Source organism: Gopherus evgoodei, chromosome 1 (genome assembly GCF_007399415.2).
Source record: "Gopherus evgoodei ecotype Sinaloan lineage chromosome 1, rGopEvg1_v1.p, whole genome shotgun sequence".
NCBI lineage: Eukaryota > Metazoa > Chordata > Testudines > Testudinidae > Gopherus > Gopherus evgoodei.
In genome coordinates this window covers 259,496,119-259,514,310 of record NC_044322.1, presented here as the reverse complement: position 1 = coordinate 259,514,310, position 18,192 = coordinate 259,496,119, and the positions used below count along the sequence as shown (strand labels likewise).

The 18,192-nt window shown below is 46.3% G+C and overlaps 1 protein-coding gene across 2 annotated transcripts; it reads left to right on the top strand.

Moving 5' to 3' along the window:
* Positions 1-3,231: 3,231 nt before the first annotated feature.
* Positions 3,232-16,072, top strand: ADCK2 (aarF domain containing kinase 2). Of its 2 annotated transcripts, XM_030544018.1 has the most exons (8): positions 3,232-4,869; positions 6,864-7,010; positions 8,012-8,140; positions 8,921-9,016; positions 9,888-10,139; positions 11,923-12,051; positions 12,714-12,767; positions 13,993-16,072. In XM_030544018.1, the coding sequence occupies exons 1-8, from the start codon at positions 3,898-3,900 to the stop codon at positions 14,134-14,136; spliced, it is 1,923 nt and encodes a 640-aa protein (XP_030399878.1). In that variant the 5' UTR covers positions 3,232-3,897; the 3' UTR covers positions 14,137-16,072. The 2 variants fall into 2 exon arrangements, with proteins under 2 accessions (XP_030399878.1, XP_030399884.1); XM_030544024.1 differs by lacking the exon at positions 8,921-9,016.
* The last annotated feature ends 2,120 nt before the right edge of the window (positions 16,073-18,192 follow it).

Sequence of the window (18,192 nt, the reverse complement as noted above, 5' to 3'; positions counted from 1 at the left end):
GGCTAAAGCTCTGGAGTTTTGGAGCTGAGGGAGGAGGGTTTCTCCTCCAGCCTCTGCAGTTCCATGTGTGATTTATTTGGTAGTGTGTCTGCCGCCCACAGCTCATGGGTTTGCAATTTTAAGTGTGCCGAGCACCTGCAGCACTCACTGATATCGGTGGATGGTTTTGGGCTGGGGGCCAGCACCTCTAAAAACGGAGACACTTTATTTAGGTCCCTCAGTATGGATGTAGGTACCTAACTTCAGGCACTCAAGTTTGAAAATGTTGGCCTTCCCTTCCCTTTGGTAAGGCAGAGAAACCCCAGTCCTGCTCCCTGTGCTTAATGAAGTGTCAGGGGCAAGACATTAAAAGCAAACAAATGATCAGAAATGGGCCCGGAGACCACCCAGTTCAAACCCAGACCAGATTCCCAACTCCCTCCAAGTGGGGATGGGAGAGAAGGGCATTCAGTTTGAAGGGGTTTGGTTCCAGACCACAGTGAGCAGACAGGAACTCTTTGCAGGGCTGTAATATTGTTGGGCTGGGAGAGCTAAGTCAATACACAGTTTTTTTTGATTGTATGAGAGTAGCTGAGATCCAAAGCATTTTCCCGGACAATTCCCCCAAAGGCTCAGTATAGCCCAGCTCTCCAATATTTAATACACAGTTCTGTAACCGTTGAAAAAGGACACATTGTCCTTTCAATGCCTGGACCTTTTCCTATATTTATTTAAACACAAGCCTAGACTCTCTTTCCTACATTAAACCAGAGGCATTTACACTAAAATGTGGAATCATTTGGTCCTGAGAGCAAACAGATTGGTGGATTCTCTGTAACGTGAAATCTTTAAATCATGATTTGCAGACTTTAGTAACTCAGAGGTTTTGGGTCTATTACAGAAGTGGGTGGGTGAGGTTCTGTGGCCTGCAATGTGCAGGAGATCAGACTAGATGATCATAATGGTCCCTTCTGATCTTAAAGTCTATGAGTCCCTGTCCTGGTTTTATCTGAGCTACCGCCTGCTTAACTGAAACACAACAAATGCTCCTGCACTTGTTACATGCACTCCCCATCCACCACCAACACACACATGGATAAAACCTGTCTTGTCACTTAGATCAACTAACCTTCACGTCCATCCATACCTCCCAGGCATTTCCAGTTATCTCCCTCTCTTTCAGTATTTTTGGAACATAATTAATTAATGAATTAATAATCACAGTGTGTCTGTAAATACTCCAATCTACATTAGATTAGAGATTCCAACTGTGTGCTATTTCAGCTTCTTTATGAGTGTGGTGACTTTTTCTTGAAATAAACGTTAGATGATTTTAGCTTTTTTACCCATATGAAAAGCCTTGAGCTGTTACGATCAGAGCTATAAAAGGAATAAACACCACAGTCATGTCTTCCACCTATTGCCAGTAACAATTCAGAATTTTATGTACAAGATCTCTCACCATATCCTTATATATTATAAAGCAAGAGGAATGTTATCAATTCCTGTTTTGTTGATCAAAAAGACTGTTCCTTTCCTTGACATAAACCTTGATCAACCAGCTCTTTTATACTTGGGCACAGCAAAGAATAAATTAATGTAGAGTAGAGGTAGGTGAAACTTTTTAGCTGAAACTTTTTTTCAGTGAGAAATGCACATTTGACAACACCCAAGATATTTTGCTAATTCAAGCTGATTTTGCTGAATTGTTTGTTGAGAAAAAAAATCAGAAAAAAATGGAAATTTTGTTTTGAGATTTTTTAAAAAGGAAACATTTCAATGTTTGGTTTGAAATTATTTCAAAATTTCCTTCAGTTTTGTTTTTTTTTAATAAAAAAAGGTTTAAAATGGTTAAGATCAAAACAAAACATTTTGATTTTGTCTGAACAAAATATTTTCTTCAACCCAAAATGATTTTTCCCTTTTCAATTGATAAAAAGATTTAGAAATTTTTTGTTTTCAATTCTAACCTCAAATAAAACTTTTCCCTGAATTTCCAAAATGGCCAATGAACTACAAAATCTGTCATTTGCCCCATTCAAATGTAGTTTCCCCCAGGAAAAGGAGCTACTGTGCTTTTACATATTCTCCCTCTAGTAACAAGATGAAAACAAAGAAGAGAAATATCCCTAAGTTAAAACAATTAAAGAACAAAATAAAATGTCTCACACAGAAGTCACAGCGCAGAAAATTAAACCCAAAATCTTAAAACAGACTCAAAATCAACTTAAAATATTATTTTCTGCTGCTAGGAGAGGCTGGGAAAAGCCTTAAGAGTTTTTGCCCGCAAAACAGCCTTACTCTGACCGATGAGATGCCTCTATCCCAAACTATCTGAGCATGGAAAGGGACTAATTCCCGCCCTGCCAGCGGCTCTACCTGCCGAAATTAACTAGGGATGGGAAATGTAATTTACCAGGAAGTAGAACACCTTTTAGCGGACTCTCCAAACAGCGACCGATCAGAACAAAAGCATCATTTGAATAACGTCAGGGATTGACTCCATTGTACACTACATAGGTTAAGTGAGACCTGGCCAGGAAAGTTAGGACCAGGGCCGGCTCCACGCCCCAGCGCGCCAAGCGCGTGCTTGGGGCGGCACGCCGCGGGGGGCGCTCTTTCGCTTGCCAGGAGGGCGGCAGGCGGCTCCGGTGGACCCTGCGGAGGGTCCGCTGCTCCGGTGGAGCATCCGCGGGGAAGCCTGCGGGAGGTCCACCGGAGCCGCGGGACCGGCGATCGGCAGAGCGCCCCGCCTGCGGCGTGCCGCCGTGCTTGGGGCAGCGAAATGGCTAGAGCCGGCCCTGGTTAGGACCAAGATATAGCGATAATGTAAGACCATAAAAGCTTGTAACGACAACTTGAAACAAATATTTAAACCCAACAATAAACAAGAATACAATTAATAGCAGGGCGGGAAATACAAATGTACGGCCCAACCTATGTCCTAAATTAATAACTGTCCTGAATGGACAGCATTTACCCCAGCAAAGGAGGGATCTAACCGGCTGGCGAAAGGATAACGGGGTCAGCGGGAAGGCTGTTACAAAAATAACCTCGCGAAGCACCAGCGCTGCGTGCTTGGTGTCTGCGAGTCGCCCAGGAAACCGCGCTCTCTGCAAGCCCCACAACGTACAGCAGGGACGGGCTTCCCCGGTGCTTTGCACAGCAGCGCCCAGCACCAGCCGCTGTCTCTTTAAGGGGCGGGGCGCTCGTTGTCCACGGAAGTCCGTGGGCTTGGAACGTTGTGTATCACGTTCGCTTCCCCCCGCGTTCTGCGGCGTGAGACTGTAGCAGATCGGCCCGCAGCGGGGGCTCTGCCGCTTCCACCAGCCCCACACGCCTGGGGATCGCCGCCACCCAGCTCCGCCTTCTGCTCCCGGAGGGAAGCTGAGTATGAATGAAACTGCCTCCGTGGCGGCAGGGAAACGAGCGAGATGGGGAAGGTGAAGCGGCGAGCGGTTTGGCTGTGAAAGCAATGCAGAGGCGTGCCTCTAGCAGAGCCTGTCTGTGGCCCTCTGCCTCGGCTGCCAGCCCTTGCCTGGAGGAGGTTGTGGTTTGACGTAAGAACAGAGACTCTTGGCCTGATTTTCGTGGGAGGGTCTCTACTTACGCATGGAGGGGAGAAAGTCAGCCCAAACCCCAGCCTTTGATCTCATCACAGCAGATTCTGGAGCTGACAGGCACAGACTCGCCAATGTTGTTTTTTTCTTTTTGCACTTTGGTGTAACTAACAAAACCGAACCTTGTAAATCCAGTTTTTGAGCATCATCTTGGGTTTTTTATGCTCCAGTTTTTACCAACATTGAAGCAAAACAGCAAATGACAAACGTTTGATTTGCTTGCTGTTATTCTTTATCTAGGCTGCACTGCCCACCAATAGATATACAACTTTCTCTGTCATTGCTGACCTCCAGGATTATGATTGCCTGGGGCTGCACTGCTAGGATTTACCTTTTCAGTTTAAGGCCCCTCAGTGTAAGGAAAAACCTGGCTTGGATAAGATGGTGTAAGAAATCTGGCAACTCCCCATCTAGTGATAAACACAGCTTGATCAAAATGCAAGCCTTAGCTCAGACCACCTTAGTGTGCTGGGGGATCACGAAAGTGTCTGTTGTGAGATGCCAGGAAGTATCAAACCAATGTGCATCCTTATTCCCTGAACCCACCAAAGACAAACAACCTTCAGCTGGATTTTTCTGGCATCTTGGCATTGCCCTTCGCTTGGGACTCCGGGCTTGTGTTCTCTTGTTGAAGTTTGGCCCTTTGCTTCTGCTTTATCCTGTGACCTACCTGTCTTCAGGTTTTGCAGCCCTGTGGCTCCATCTTCTGCTGAAGGCCACAGAGTCCTCAGGTCCCACTTATATCAAGCTGGGCCAGTGGGCATGCACCAGGAGAGATCTCTTCTCTGAAGAGTTCTGCATCAAGTTTTCAAAGCTTCATGTGAAGGTGACACCTCATCCCTGGGTTTACACCAAACACTTCCTCAGGAGAGCATTTGGGGAAGACTGGAAGAGAGTCCTCAAGTTTAAAAGCAAGGAACCCATTGGCTCGGGCTGTGTTGCCCAGGTGTATGAAGCTTATGCTGATGCCACTACCATTGATGACCCCCAGTTTGAGGAACTAGTGAAGAACTCTGAAACAGAATCTGCTTTTGAAGCCTGGGAGGTGTCTGGTCTTAGGGGCTTCTTCAGGTGGCCCTGGAAAGGGAAGGCTGGAGAGAGTTTGGAAGACGGTAGTGCAGACCACTCACTTAAGGAAGAACATTTCGATGAAGGTATTAATAGAAATGCTACCTCTGAGGGGCGAATGTCTGGATCTCAGCTAACTGCAAACATATCATCTATTGACAGTTTAGATGCGATGGACCATCTTATTCCAGTAGCCATTAAAGTAAGTAAGATATATTGTAGGTGGATGACTGGAATTAGAGAGTGCTGAATCTGGTGGAGAGTTTAGTTCTCATGAAAAATTAATAGATGTGGCTAGGGCTAAATGCAGTGCAGGAGAGGTGCTGCTTAACCTTTCTGCCCAGGCAGTTTTCCCAGTACTCTTCAGTTCCAGCCTGTGGTACTGCTTGCCACAAAATGCTACTAATGCTCCTCAAACTTGATCCTCAACAGCCCTTGCAGTTGCATGTCCGGGACTCTCCAAAATACAGACACTCCAGTCATGCCATGTTGACTGCCATGTGGGCACTAGACATGACCACTAAGGCCCAATTTATTTTAAAACTGTATTGAGCTAGACCTCACTTTTGGTCTTAAGTAAATTGTCCAGCCCTTCTCTGCATCTTTTTAACCATGAAATAAATACTCTGTTCAGGCCCCCTGAACATCAATAGATAGTATGCTGCAGATGAAGGGAGGATGGGAAAAGCAGTTGTAAATTAGTTTTGGTGGCATTGCAGACTCTAAACTGAATAAATCTGAGTAGTTTAAAGAGTATTATAAAGACTTCCCTTAGTCACATTTTGAACCATGGATCCATGGGAACAGGGCCGGTTTTAGGCCGATTCGCCCGATTCCCAGGAATTGGGCCCTGCGCCTAAGAGGGCCCCGCGCCTTAGACATTTTTTTTTTTTAAACTTACCCTGAGTCCCTGGCTGCGATCTGCTCAGGGGTCTTCCGTGGTCCCACTCCCTTGAGCGAAGCGCAGGCGGGAGCACGGCAAGCCCCGCGGCCCCGGCTGGAGTCCCGGCCCGAGCGCGGCAAGCCCCGAGGCCCTGCTCTCCCGGCTGGAGCTCCAGGCCTTTAAATAGCCTCCAGAGCCCTGGGGTAGTGAGGGGCTCCGGGGGCTATTTAAAGGGTCAGGGCTCCAGCTGCCTGCCTCTGCCACCCTGGTCCTTTAAATAGCCGCCAGAGCCCCGCCACCCCCATGCATTCCCCATGGCTCCCGCGGCTATTTAAAAGGTCCAGGGCAGGGTAGAAGCTGGGGAGCCCCGGGCCCTTTAAATAGCCCCCAAAGCCCTGGGGTAGCAGGGAGCTTGGGGGCTATTTAAAGGGCTGGGGTTCCAGCTGCCTCTGCTGCACCCTCTGCCTTGCCCACACCAGCCCCGCTCCCCCTGCCTGCAGCCAGCTCTGCACCCCGTGCTCACAGCCAGTCCCTGTCAAACCCCCTGCCATGTCTCCAGTCAACCCCTGCCACACACCCATGACCCTGCCCAAAGCCAGCCAGCCCCACACACACTGCTGCCCGCACCAGCCTTGCACACCCTGCCCTGTCTCCAGCCAACCCCTGCTGCACCCCCCCTGCCTGAAGCCAGCCAGTCTCTGCCTCTGTCTCCAGCCCTGCCAACCCCTGCTGCATCCCCCCGCGGCCCTGCCTGAAGCCAGCCCGCCCCACACACCCCCTATCTCCAACCAGCCACCCCTTGCCTTGCCTCCAGCCAGCCCCATGTCCACTGCTGCCCTGCAGTTCCAGGACAGTAACCCTGCACACCTGCTTCAATGAGGTGGGCAGGGAGCAGCTGGGACCCACACATGTGAAACAGCAGTCATTAATAACCAATCAACAGCATATATGATGCAATGTACATAATTTATAATTTTATTATTTATATAGTTATGGAAAGTAAATAATACATGAAAGAAATGAAAGGCTTTTTTTTCCACTTTTTTTTTTTTAAGTCATCCCTACCAGGGCCCCGCCGAAAATGTTTGAATTAGGCCCTGCACTTCCTAAAGCCGGCCCTGCATGGGAAATGTGCATTGTTGACCGAGCTAATAGCAGCCCCTTTTTAATCTAAAGGGTATTTCCATTATAGCCTAGCATGTGAATATTCCGGAGCTATCATCTTAGCTTACTAAACTGAATGAACTGGCTTCCCTACAGTATCAGTAATATGCCCATGGGAGATGATCTGCCTACAGTTGTTTCTCGCTCAGGTCCTGCATCCTGGACTAGTCCACCAGGTCCAGATAGATCTGCTTCTGATGAAGATGAGCAGCAAGATCATTGGGCTTTTCCCGGGGCTCCAGTGGCTCAGTCTGACTGAAATAGTGGAGGAATTTGAGAAGCTCATGACTCAACAGGTGGGCACAATTCCATGCTCTGCATATACCGAAGCACTATTGCTTCCTCTCATTGTCATACATCCACCTACCCATTACTACCAGCAATTGCAAAGAGACTGCATTTTGTGCAGCATCACTGCATTCTGGTGCACAGTAGTGACATCAGTAATTACACCAGGGATGTCTTCAGCCCGGGGTGTTTAGTGCCTCATCAGTCAGGCAGCCAGGTCTTTTGCCTAGGGTACAAACTGTGAAAAGAGTCAGGACAGTATCTTTCAGGACAGCTTCCTTTCATTTCTTTTTAGGGGGATAATTATACTCACAGGATAGTCATCATTTCCAAAGTATGGAGGGGATGTCACTCTCCTGCTTCAATCCTCGAACTGCAGCTGAGAGCTAAGAAATATATATTGGGGGTATGAAGGAGTGTGACTTAGAGAGGAAGCATGGTCTTGTGCTTAAGGCACTGGATTGGAACTCTGGAATCTTAATTCAGTTCTTGATTCTGCTACAGACTGCCTGGGTGACCTTAGGTAAGGCACTTTCTTCCTGTCTGAGTTCTCCTGTCTGTAACATGAGGATAACACTTCCTTTCTCCCACCCTTTGGCATGTCTAGTTAGACTGTAAACTCTTTTTGGGCAAGGAATATCACTTATGTGTATGTACAGCATCTAGTGCAATGGGTCCCGATCTTAGTTGTGACTTTGAGGCACTACTGTAATACAAATAATAAATAGTAATATTTGTCACTTTTCTTTCTAATTGAGGTAGTTCTAAGATGGGGTGCTTCATTCTGTAATATTCCCACAGGAGAGTTTAGCTAAGGAGCACCATCTATTTCTTTTCATTGAGGTTCTTGCTTTTTAACCAGTTTTCTGGTGGAATTGGCTGAGCTCCATTGGGGTCAAGTGTCAGGCAGTGTGATGGTAACTCAGGCAGGACCCTCCAGGCTTCCTGTCCTCCTAGTTCTGCACCCCCTGCACAACGCAGTCTCCCTTTTCTCTCCATCCTTCTTTAGCTTGACCTACGCTATGAAGCCAGAAACTTGGAGCGCTTCCAGAAAAATTTCCTGGATGTAGATTTTGTGAAATTCCCAACTCCACTTCGCCCCTTTGTAACAAGAAACATCCTGGTGGAAACGTTTGAGGTAAGAGCTACAACGGCCACGAGAAGGGTGGTGGTGCTGGAGGTTTACACTCAATGGTTGATCTTAACCTCAACACAAAGCCCTTTTCTAGAGGTGGCCTAGGGAGGGAAAGATGAGTGGTAGGAGGGTGCGTCTCTCTGCTATTGGCTTAAATGTGTCTAGGCCCTTCTTTCTCTCGGTCATTTCTTGCTTTTCTTTTCAAGGTTGCATTCCCTGGAATAAGGGTGAGAAATGTAGTCTCAGCTCAGTGTAGGAAACTCAACTGGTTTTCTGGGTGCCAAAACCAGAACTGTTCTCTAGCAATCTTGTTTCTGTTTGTGTTTTCTACCCATAAAACACACTCTAGTTCTCCTTCTCTGTGTTAGGATTGGGTGTATAGTTCAGGAATCTAACCTGAGCTGGTCCATATAAAGGGATATAGTTGGGTTTGTTGGTTCATCTTCATTGTGGACCAGCTTTGAATCAGCTCCCAAAGCTGTTCTTTCAGCCCCACTGTGTGTGTCAATTCTAGCTATATATTTTCTTTAGTATTTCTTGTCCCCAAAATCCCTCATGGACTGTTTCATACCCACTTAGCCAGTCACCTCCCAGTCCCAAACCTTTGCTTCTCTGGCTTCATCAGCCACAGTAAATTCAGCCTGTATTAACCTAGCCCCCTCTGCGGCATCTTCGTTGCTCTGCCAAGGACAGGAGAGACCATGACCCTGGAATGCAAGTGGTGGAGAAGATCCCTATAGGGATCTATAGGATCTCTTTGACTCCCATTCTGTCTTTGTTAAGGAGAGTCAGCCCATATCCCAGTATCTGCACGTGGACATTTCCTCAGAGCTCAAGAAGAGACTGGCCAAGATGGGCATAGACATGCTCCTAAAGATGGTAAGAGTCTGGGCTGTGTTGTTAGAGTTGAACTGAGGAGGAGGGTGCCATCCCATTGTTAAAATAATCCAGTTAGCCTAATACATATGTATATATACACACAGAGAAGTGTATTGCTCTGGGGAGCCATAGAGCTGCATTTAATTAATATTTACACATTGCTTTGGAGATGTAAAGCACAAAGTTTTAAGTGGCATCTTGATGGAGGCTACAGGACTTATAAAAGCCCTAGGGAAACCAGCTAACTTTCTAGTTCCATTTGTTAAAGCATCTGCTGCTACCAGTTTACAGGTAGGTGAAATATAATACTAAGCATGGAACAAAGAAAATAAATCTGGCCAATTCTTGCAAGCAATGCAACTTTCCCATCTCATTTTTCTATTGAATTGCAAGGCGGTTAGCCCAGCATGGGTTTTGCAACCTATAACTAACTATTCAGTTACTCAGTCATGGCCAGAGTGGATGCTGAATGGGTACTGGCAATGAAAAGCCTGAGTTCTGTCCAGTTATAGCTTATTTTCAGAGACTAATGCTTTCCTGGTCTGTCCAGGACCATCTTGGACTCATAGCAAATCTTCGTTTTCACTACATGCAGCTTTGCCGGTGCACCCTGATTTTCACCTACCGCATCTCCTGCTGTTTCAGCATCTCCTGCTGTTTCAGCATTGGGCCACTCCTGAGCAGAACTACTAATTGTATCAGTGTGTATTGGTTTTGTGATGTGGCAAGGAGATCACGGGGGGCAGGACTGAAACCACCCCACTAATGCCATTTACCGTCTAGTCAGGTTTTGGACCCAGGTCTCACACCATGGAAGATTTTACTCCAGTTACCTTTGTCCTTTTCATATTATAAATATCACCCCCTCCAGGTGTTTGTTGATAATTTTGTCCATGCTGACCTGCACCCTGGGAACATCTTGGTCCAGGGCACTGCCCATTTCAGCATTGGCTGCAAGGATCAAACCTCCATTGTGGACATGTGTGACACATTGATCGTGGAAGTGTGGCCGTCCCCCTGCCCGCTCCGTCTGATGCTGCTGGATGCAGGGATTGTGGCAGAGCTGCAGGGAGCTGACCTTCAGAACTTCAAGTCAGTCTTCACGGCTGTGGTACAGGGACAGGTGAGGCCTGCTCCGGATGGGTGCTGCCGGCTCTGGAGTTGGGGGAAGGGAGACATCTGGAGTTCTTCAGTCATCTCAGTTGTCAGCAGTACGTTATACAGCCATTCCCCACACGCGTGCCATTTTGGGTTTCTAAAAGGGGGAAGGAAGGTTGCTGCCTCTCAGACACTCTCAGCTGCCTTGATAACTGTATCACACACAAAAGAAAGTGGGTTCTCTGGGTTCTCATTCTGAACGAGTTCAGTTAGCCCAGGAGAGTGCCGGGCTTGATGCAGGAGTCAGAGGGCAGTTGCAGCTCTCCAATTCAGGGTTGCTCAACCCCACGGCAAGTTAGGGCTCCATGCAGGCAACCTCAGCTCACACAGCGAGCGTAAGGTCCCTCAGGATTTAAGCCAGATTGGCAGAGCCTGTGTAGTGGAGCTCTGCTCTGCCATGCTGCTCCCCTCCTCGTCCTCCCATGCCCTGCTTCCGCAATGCCCACAACACACCCCTTTCTTCTCCTTGTACCAGGGACTGGGGAGAGCAACAGGCACAGAAGGCAGAAGAGCCACCTCTGCCAGGTTTCACCCAGCTGAGAATTCTTCCATTCAGTGGGAATTCTCCACTGGCTATCTCCAGCTGCGTTGTGCCTCTAGTGAACTGGATAATAATAATGATTTGTTATTTGTATTATCATAACACCTAGAAGCCCCAGTCCTGGGCCAGGCCCCCATTGTGCTATGCTGTACAACCATAGAACAAAAAGACGGTCCCTTCCCCAATCGAGCCCTGAAGCCTTCTGTTTATCCACAGCACAGGTACAGCCCACACGTCAGCATTTCCACAACTCTATTGCTGCATCTCATTCTTGAGCTGGAGGGTTCACTTTACTGCAAGAGGATGTATTATATCTTCACGCCCATTCAGTCTTTGGCCTCTCATCTGAGACTGCCAGCATGTATGGCAGTTAGTGCCAGCAGCAGTAAATTGTTGTCTGTCAGGAACTCTGCTGAGACCAAACTCACTTCACTCAGCTGCTGAAGTGAAACTACTTCCAGTCACTAGAGACACAAGCTGGCTTTGAACTAGTGGCCTACAGAAGAATGGCTTTTACACGAGGTCCTGTCACTATTTCCATGGGTCAGCCAGCCCTCAGGGTATGTGCAATTGGCTGCAGCCCTGAACCAGCTTCTCTCAGCTGGCCCTTTAAATTACTTCCACCCACACTGGCTTGGAAGACTCTCAAATAAACAAAACTTGAAAAACTCTTCACACCAAAATGTCCCTTTCTTGCCAGGCATCTCTGCGGGGGTGGGGATTTTGGAGGCAGAGGGTTTCGTTTCAGTCACCCTGACATGGGAGCAGTTAGCTATCAGTGCTTTTCTTACCACTGTTCCCCCTATTATGAGGGAAGAGGCATAGTATATGCAGCCCTCTTTCCCAGAACTTGTCCTGATTGGCTGAGAGAGCAGGGAGTTCTGGCTGGCCCAACACTACAAGGCTCCTACTCCCAGGCCCTAAAAGGAACAGGAGCTTTAGGTTTTCCCACATACTGACTCTCCCCGCCAAGAACCACTTCCTCTCTCTCAGTGTCAGTCTCTATTTGCCCTCAAACTCCTGAGGAGGGTAGGCTGACCCTCTGGTGGAAAAGGGCCAGTGTACCCTGTTCTAGGAAGCAGTTTAATCACTACAGGTGCCAGTGGAAGCCTGAGAGGGAGGGCATTGTGCAGCTGCATTACAGATCTGGTGGTGTTATCATGGTCCGGGATTCTTAAAGACACATCTCTTCCTACTTGTTTAACAGGGGGAGAGAGTGGCCGAACTGATCCTTCATCACGCCAGGGCTAACCAGTGCAAGGACATAGAGAGATTCAAAGTTGAAATGGCAGAGCTAGTGACCAAGGCCAGGATGAACACTGTAGCACTGGGAAAGGTGAGCAGACTAAATATGGTACCCAGCCCAGGACACTATCTCTTATTGAGTACACTCGTGCTTTTAAACAGGCCCAGGTTGAAAGACCAGACGCTTACACATCAGCCATCTCCCTTGTCAGTGTTACCAATTCTTTATGATTCTTTAGTCTCACAGCTGGAGAAAAACTCTGTCAAGGCCCCTAACTCCTCTTTTATTTCCTTCTAACTCAAAATACTGTTGACTTTTTTTAATCCAAGGAGTTGCAACCTGTATCCTCTGGCTAAATCCTGCTGGGACTCCCTTTGAAACCAATAGTCGTGCGCCAGCGGTGAGGCTGCAAGCAAAGCAGGGGCTGATCGTTGTGTCTCCTCAACCCTCTTACCTCCTTCCTGGGCTGTCGGGTTAAGAGATCCATAGATATTGGTGGGGTCTCAGCTGATGCCCTCTGAATATTTACCAACATCCTGATGGATAAGGCTGTCAATGGAGCATAGCAAATATTGTTCTTTGAGCAATATCTGTAATAATAAAATCTGAAACTTAATATTCTTAGACATTAAACTGATCATACGATATGCCAATATCTTACTCTGGTAAATCCCTCCCATTCCTGCTCGCAGTAGTTTTCATGGTCTCCTGATCAGCAGAGTTAACTTCTTCTTTGTATCTTTACATTCCAGCTTCAAGTAGCAAATCTGCTCTCCAGTGTCTTTAAGTTACTGATCACCCACAAGGTGAGGTTCTCTGTGTTCATTTCTTTCTCCTTAAAAGTTGTGCCAGGCTTTGCCATCTGAATAATGGGCAGGGAGGAACCATTGGGATTGCAAAGGTGTGAGGTGAGGGAGAGTGTCTGAAATGTGCTGGGGGATCGTGCGTGCTGTATTGCCTGCGATGTTTGGAAAAGAGTACCTTAAAGCCTTTGAGGCCAGTAAGTATTTTCCATCTATTTCAAGGAGCTTTGGATCTGGCCTTCAATAGCCTGCATTGCAGAACTGACACCAGACCACAAAAAGACAGTGTCAGTGTCTCCATTTATTTTTTCCTTATTGTTAAAAGTAAAATGAAAACAATTTGCTTTTTTCCCTCCATGCATTGATTCATTATTGTAGGGTTGTGCAGGAGCGCTGGGCTCCACATGCTGGTTTCTGAGGGGGTTACACAGGAGTCAGGAGCTGCTGGCACTTACTTTAAAAGCAGAAAAAAAAATCACTTTTGTTCAGTTGAATTCAGCTGAGCTATGACAAGTTATATCAGCTAAGGATCTGCCTTATGGACTTTACAAAGATCAGAACAGTGTCTAGGTCAAATGCTGGGGTGCTCAACCTGGACAGTATCCCCTCAAACTTTATTTTATTTCAGCTTTTTGGATGTTAAACCCCATTGAACTATCCCCAACAACATTAAATGTAACCAAGCCCCAATAAGGGCAAATCCTGCCTCCCGTTCAGCAGATGCGTGAGGCAGTAGGATGTGGAGCAGTTCTCTTGCATGGCTGGGGGCCAGGCTGCAGGCAGTCCAGATGTGGAATAGAGGTCTCATTCTGTTCCATCAGACTCCCTCCATGGCAGAGGGGAAGGGGGCACATTGCCCCTTTTCATGCGTGTGTACTTGCCTGGTCCATGGAAGCTCCTACAGCTGAGTTGGCACTGGGCAGCCCTGCTCCCTCCTGCTCCTCCAGGGAGGGAAAAGTCTTCTCCTATATGGAAGTGCAGAGCACTGTCTACTGGACTGACTTAGAGTGTCTCCGGTGAAATGATCAGCTTCCCCTCCTGCTGAACTGCAGCAAGGCTGCTTTGAAACTGAAGGGAAATGAGTGAGCTCCTGTGTCGCAGTCCAGCTGTCTAGGCACATACATGCCCTCCCAGCCCCCACCCACTGCAAGCTGGAACCTCAATTGAAGGGGCTTGGAAAGCACAGACACACCCAAGTCCGTTACAACCTCTCCACTTGTGCTTTCAGGTGAAGCTGGAGAGTAACTTTGCCTCCGTTGTCTTTGCCATCATGGTTTTGGAAGGGCTTGCCCGTTCGTTGGACCCCGAACTGGACATCTTGGAGGCAGCTAAACCACTTCTCATCAGAACCGCCGCTTCTCCCCTAGAGTAGCAGCAGCTACTGACGTTTGTCTTGCATTGCTGGGCTCTTTGGCAAGGACTGCCTGTGCTCCTTGGCAGCCAATGGGGAAACAGCCTGAAGCTGGGGACAGGCCCTCACCTCTCATCTCTGAGGAGAAGCAGTGGGCTATTCCCCATTAAACTGGGTATCAGCCATCACCACGCAGGCAGCATCCAGGTGCCAAAGACCTTTCCAGATGGCTTCATGGTCCCCCATCCTGCTATGAGAGAAAACTGTTCTGTGACAATAAAGCCCTTTAATTTGTATCCAAGTTTGAGTAACAAGTATTGACGCTGAGCTTGGTAAGACTTGTTAGGAATCAGGCCTCCTTATTGATCAGTCCCACTTTGCTGAAAGGCATTCAAACTGCAATGAGAAGAGGTCATATAACTGGATAGACAGAAAAGCCATGGAAATGCAATTGCAAACATCAGAGACATTTTGCAGCTTGAAATGGTGGGTGGGTTTTGACCCCCTAGCGAGAACTTTGCTTTCAGCCTTACGGGCCTCTTAGAATTTTACACGTTCATACAATCTGATGTTTTGTTAGTTGGGTTTGACAAGACGTTGGGTTTTCCTTCAGCCTGACTGAAGTGGCACTGTCAAGTCAGCTAGGTTCCCAAGACTGCTATAATCTAATGGGGGTAAGTCGTCTGGGTTAGAAACATCTTTGGAAAATGTTTAGATCTTACCACTGTGGTCAGGAGTTTTAATGAAAAAAAAAAATCTCTTTTGTGGAACAAAACCATGTGTGATCTCCCCCTGTAGGCTAGCTCCTAAAAGCCATTGTTGGAATGGGCTTTAAAGAACCAGATCGGTTTCAGTGTCATTTCAGTCCCAGGGGAGGGGATCAGTCATTGTCAAATGGGGGCAGGGAGGGTATTATTTTCAGGCTTTGAAGAAACAAAAAATATTTTCTAAATAGTTGCTAAGCATCTCTTACTCCGAGGAGTTGGTGATCTCCAGGTGTTCTATTGCTGGAAGAAGATTGCATCCTATTTAGTGTAGGTCTGACCCTGTGTACAAGCTGAGCATGGTTTTCCTCAAGCACCAGCAAATTAAAGATGGATCTTAGTGTGCAAGGAGCAGAAATGCTTGTGAAGGCTGCGGAACAGGGGCTCAAGCCTGCCCTTAACTTCACTGGATGAGAATCAGATCCTGTGCTGAATAGCAGTGTGAATAGCAGTGAGATGAGACTGCAGAGAAGACTCTGCTGTTCTGACTTTTGGAACAGGCAATGGAGACTTGGTTTGACCTTCCTATATCGACAGCATTCACTTGTCCTTAAACGCTACCCTTCCTAACACTATCTGAATGTTACCCATAAGCCTTCCACAGAGTAAATGTTACAAAATGGATTTTGTTTTGTTACTATTTTCTTGAAAGAGTAAGCACTCTGGCAAAGGATGTAATTTGAAATGCACCATTTATCAATTTCCTCTTGGCTGACACATTTTTGAGTAGTTGATATTGTAAGTACCTTTACATGAAACATGATTTTACAAAGATTCTGTTGGCTTATGAACATCTGAGTAAAATAACTAACGAATATCCACCTGTGAAAAGCTGCGGATTTTTATAAGATATAACATGCTGAACTGACGAGATCAGATGGCTCATTATACATAGTTTCAGAGGCCTGTGAGTCCATTTTTATATTGAAATGTTTGGGGATTTTTTTCCCCATTCTTTCCCCCGTAGATCAAAGTTGTTAAAGTAACTGACTATTCTAACTACATCATCATTGTATTAGGAGTGAGTAATCTGATTATTTTGAAGGAACAACAATATTCACTACATTGTTACTTTTCTGAGCCATCCGGCATGAGTGGTGATTCCTTGGTTCCCAGTGTGACCACAGAGGCCTGGTGCCACCTACACAAGTGAGTCAAAAGTTCTGGCTATTAAAATAATCTGAAAAATTAAACAAACATACTTTTCACTGTATTATTTGTTATCAATATCATTTCTATTTGTACCGCTATAGTGCCCTGAGATCCCAGTGAGGAGCAGAGTTCTCCTGTGTTCTTAATGATTTTGAACAAAATTGACTAGTCAGTTTTTTCACTCTCAGGGTCTGATGTGCTACCCCCGTGCTGTAGGAGTTTGAGTTATAAACAGTAAAGGAGATTATTTGTTTTAAAGAAAAAAGTTGGTACCATAATTAAAACGCCATCATGGAAACATTTGTTAGTCATGGTTTGAGAGAGCTGTTTCACAAAACTCAAGTGAGGTATGGCGAGGTTAAAAACACACTGACAACAAGGCACTTTAGACTCAAACTCAAAGGTCAGAAAGGACCATCAGGATCATCTAGTCTGACCTGCTTTTTCTGAGGTAAACCTTGCAAGACCAGCCCAAGGCAGGTATATAGTGCTGCCATTGCTTAGTTTGTCTTGTGGTAAAACTAAGATGCCTGGTCTTCACTGTGTTTTTGTCTTGGCTCATGCTAGTTACCTGGTGTAAAAAAATTACACCTTTTTAGCAGTGAAGCCAAGGCCCTTAGATTGCTTAGAAAGAATCTCGATCCATGACCTAGTTCTAAGTAACTGGCATTACCTGAAAGATCTGAGGGCATGACCTTCAAACCTTATCTATGGGAATATGTTCTAATGCTTGAAGAGCAGAAAGTGCAAGTGGTCAACTACTCTGCTTTAAAAACTTGCTAGAAAAAAAAGACAGTTGCTCTTTTGAAAAGGCCAGTGTCTATGAACAGCTGATCCTGTAAAGACATGAATTTATATAATCCCTCATCTCTGTGGGTTTTGCATTGTACAATGAATGTTCCAAGCAATTTGTTACCGTTTCCCAAAGTGCCCAGAATGTAATGCAGTAGTAGTTTTATCTATTTTAATTAAATCTTGGTTCTGTAATATTATAATTTGAAACACAGTATCTCAAGTGGGGATTGTTCTTATCATACCGTATAGGAAATCAGACCATTTAGAGTTGCAGTAAAAGGGATTCTTATCAAATGAAGTGTCTTAATCTCACATCATTCGTGGTCACAAGAGAGCATGTCAATTAGTTGCATTTCTGGCTAACTAACGCGGGGCTAGGAACGCTCTGCTGCTGAAGCAGCAGCTCAGCGTTGACACATATGGACACCTGATGATGCCAGGTAGTGGACTGGCATTCACAAAGGTGACAGTCATCACCCCACCACAGGAGTAGAAAGAAAAACACTTGGATGTAGTAGTAGCCTGTATTATTCTGGGTGTGATGCTTTAAAGATACTTGCTCTTGTCCAAGCATGGTGCTTGTTGTGGCTTCCCCTCCCCTTGCTGGGAAGGCCACATGCAGGGGGAAATGTAGGAACATACAGCAGAGCTGACAACTAAGGTAGTGACCAGTGCTGAAAGCTTCTACACAGTATTGGGGCATCAGGAAATACTTCTTGTTCTCCAGCTGCTGATCAGTTTCTGCACAAAGCATGAGAAATGGTAGCCCTTGTAATTGCATCCTAGAGTTGTTAGTCTTATTCATAGAAATGTTTAGTTATGTGTCTGACTACTCTCGGCCTTGGCTATTCATGGTAACAGCAAAGGGAGACTCTGTTCCTCAGGTTTACCCATCAGTGTACCTAGTCACAGTTAGCTGTCACTGCCCCCCGCAGCAGAACATCAAGAAGAAGTGACTTTTTACAAGAAAATAGCCATAAATTTGTTTTCCTGGTTTATGGGTTGCATGCTCCTCCCTATAGGGAGTGGCCTGCATTGGATGTGGAGGTGGGAGGGAGTGTGGCCTGATGGTTATTCAGCGATGAAGGGTGTGAAGTTAAATTAAAGCCAAACCCGGCTAATGTTTGGTCATCTATACGCTTTTCTAAAGTAAGTAAGTAACAGTGAGTGAGTGAGTGTGTGTCTGTGTCTGTGTGGCCACATAGCTACCTTTCCTAGTCCATAGCGCTCTTACTGCATATGATAAACATGCAGTTGCAACCTTTTTAGAGCACAGCAGAGTAGGGCCCAAGGGCAAGAGAAATCAGAAGTGGAAAAAAGTATTAGGTCATGTTTAGGGCTTCTGATTTTCAATTTTAACTGACAA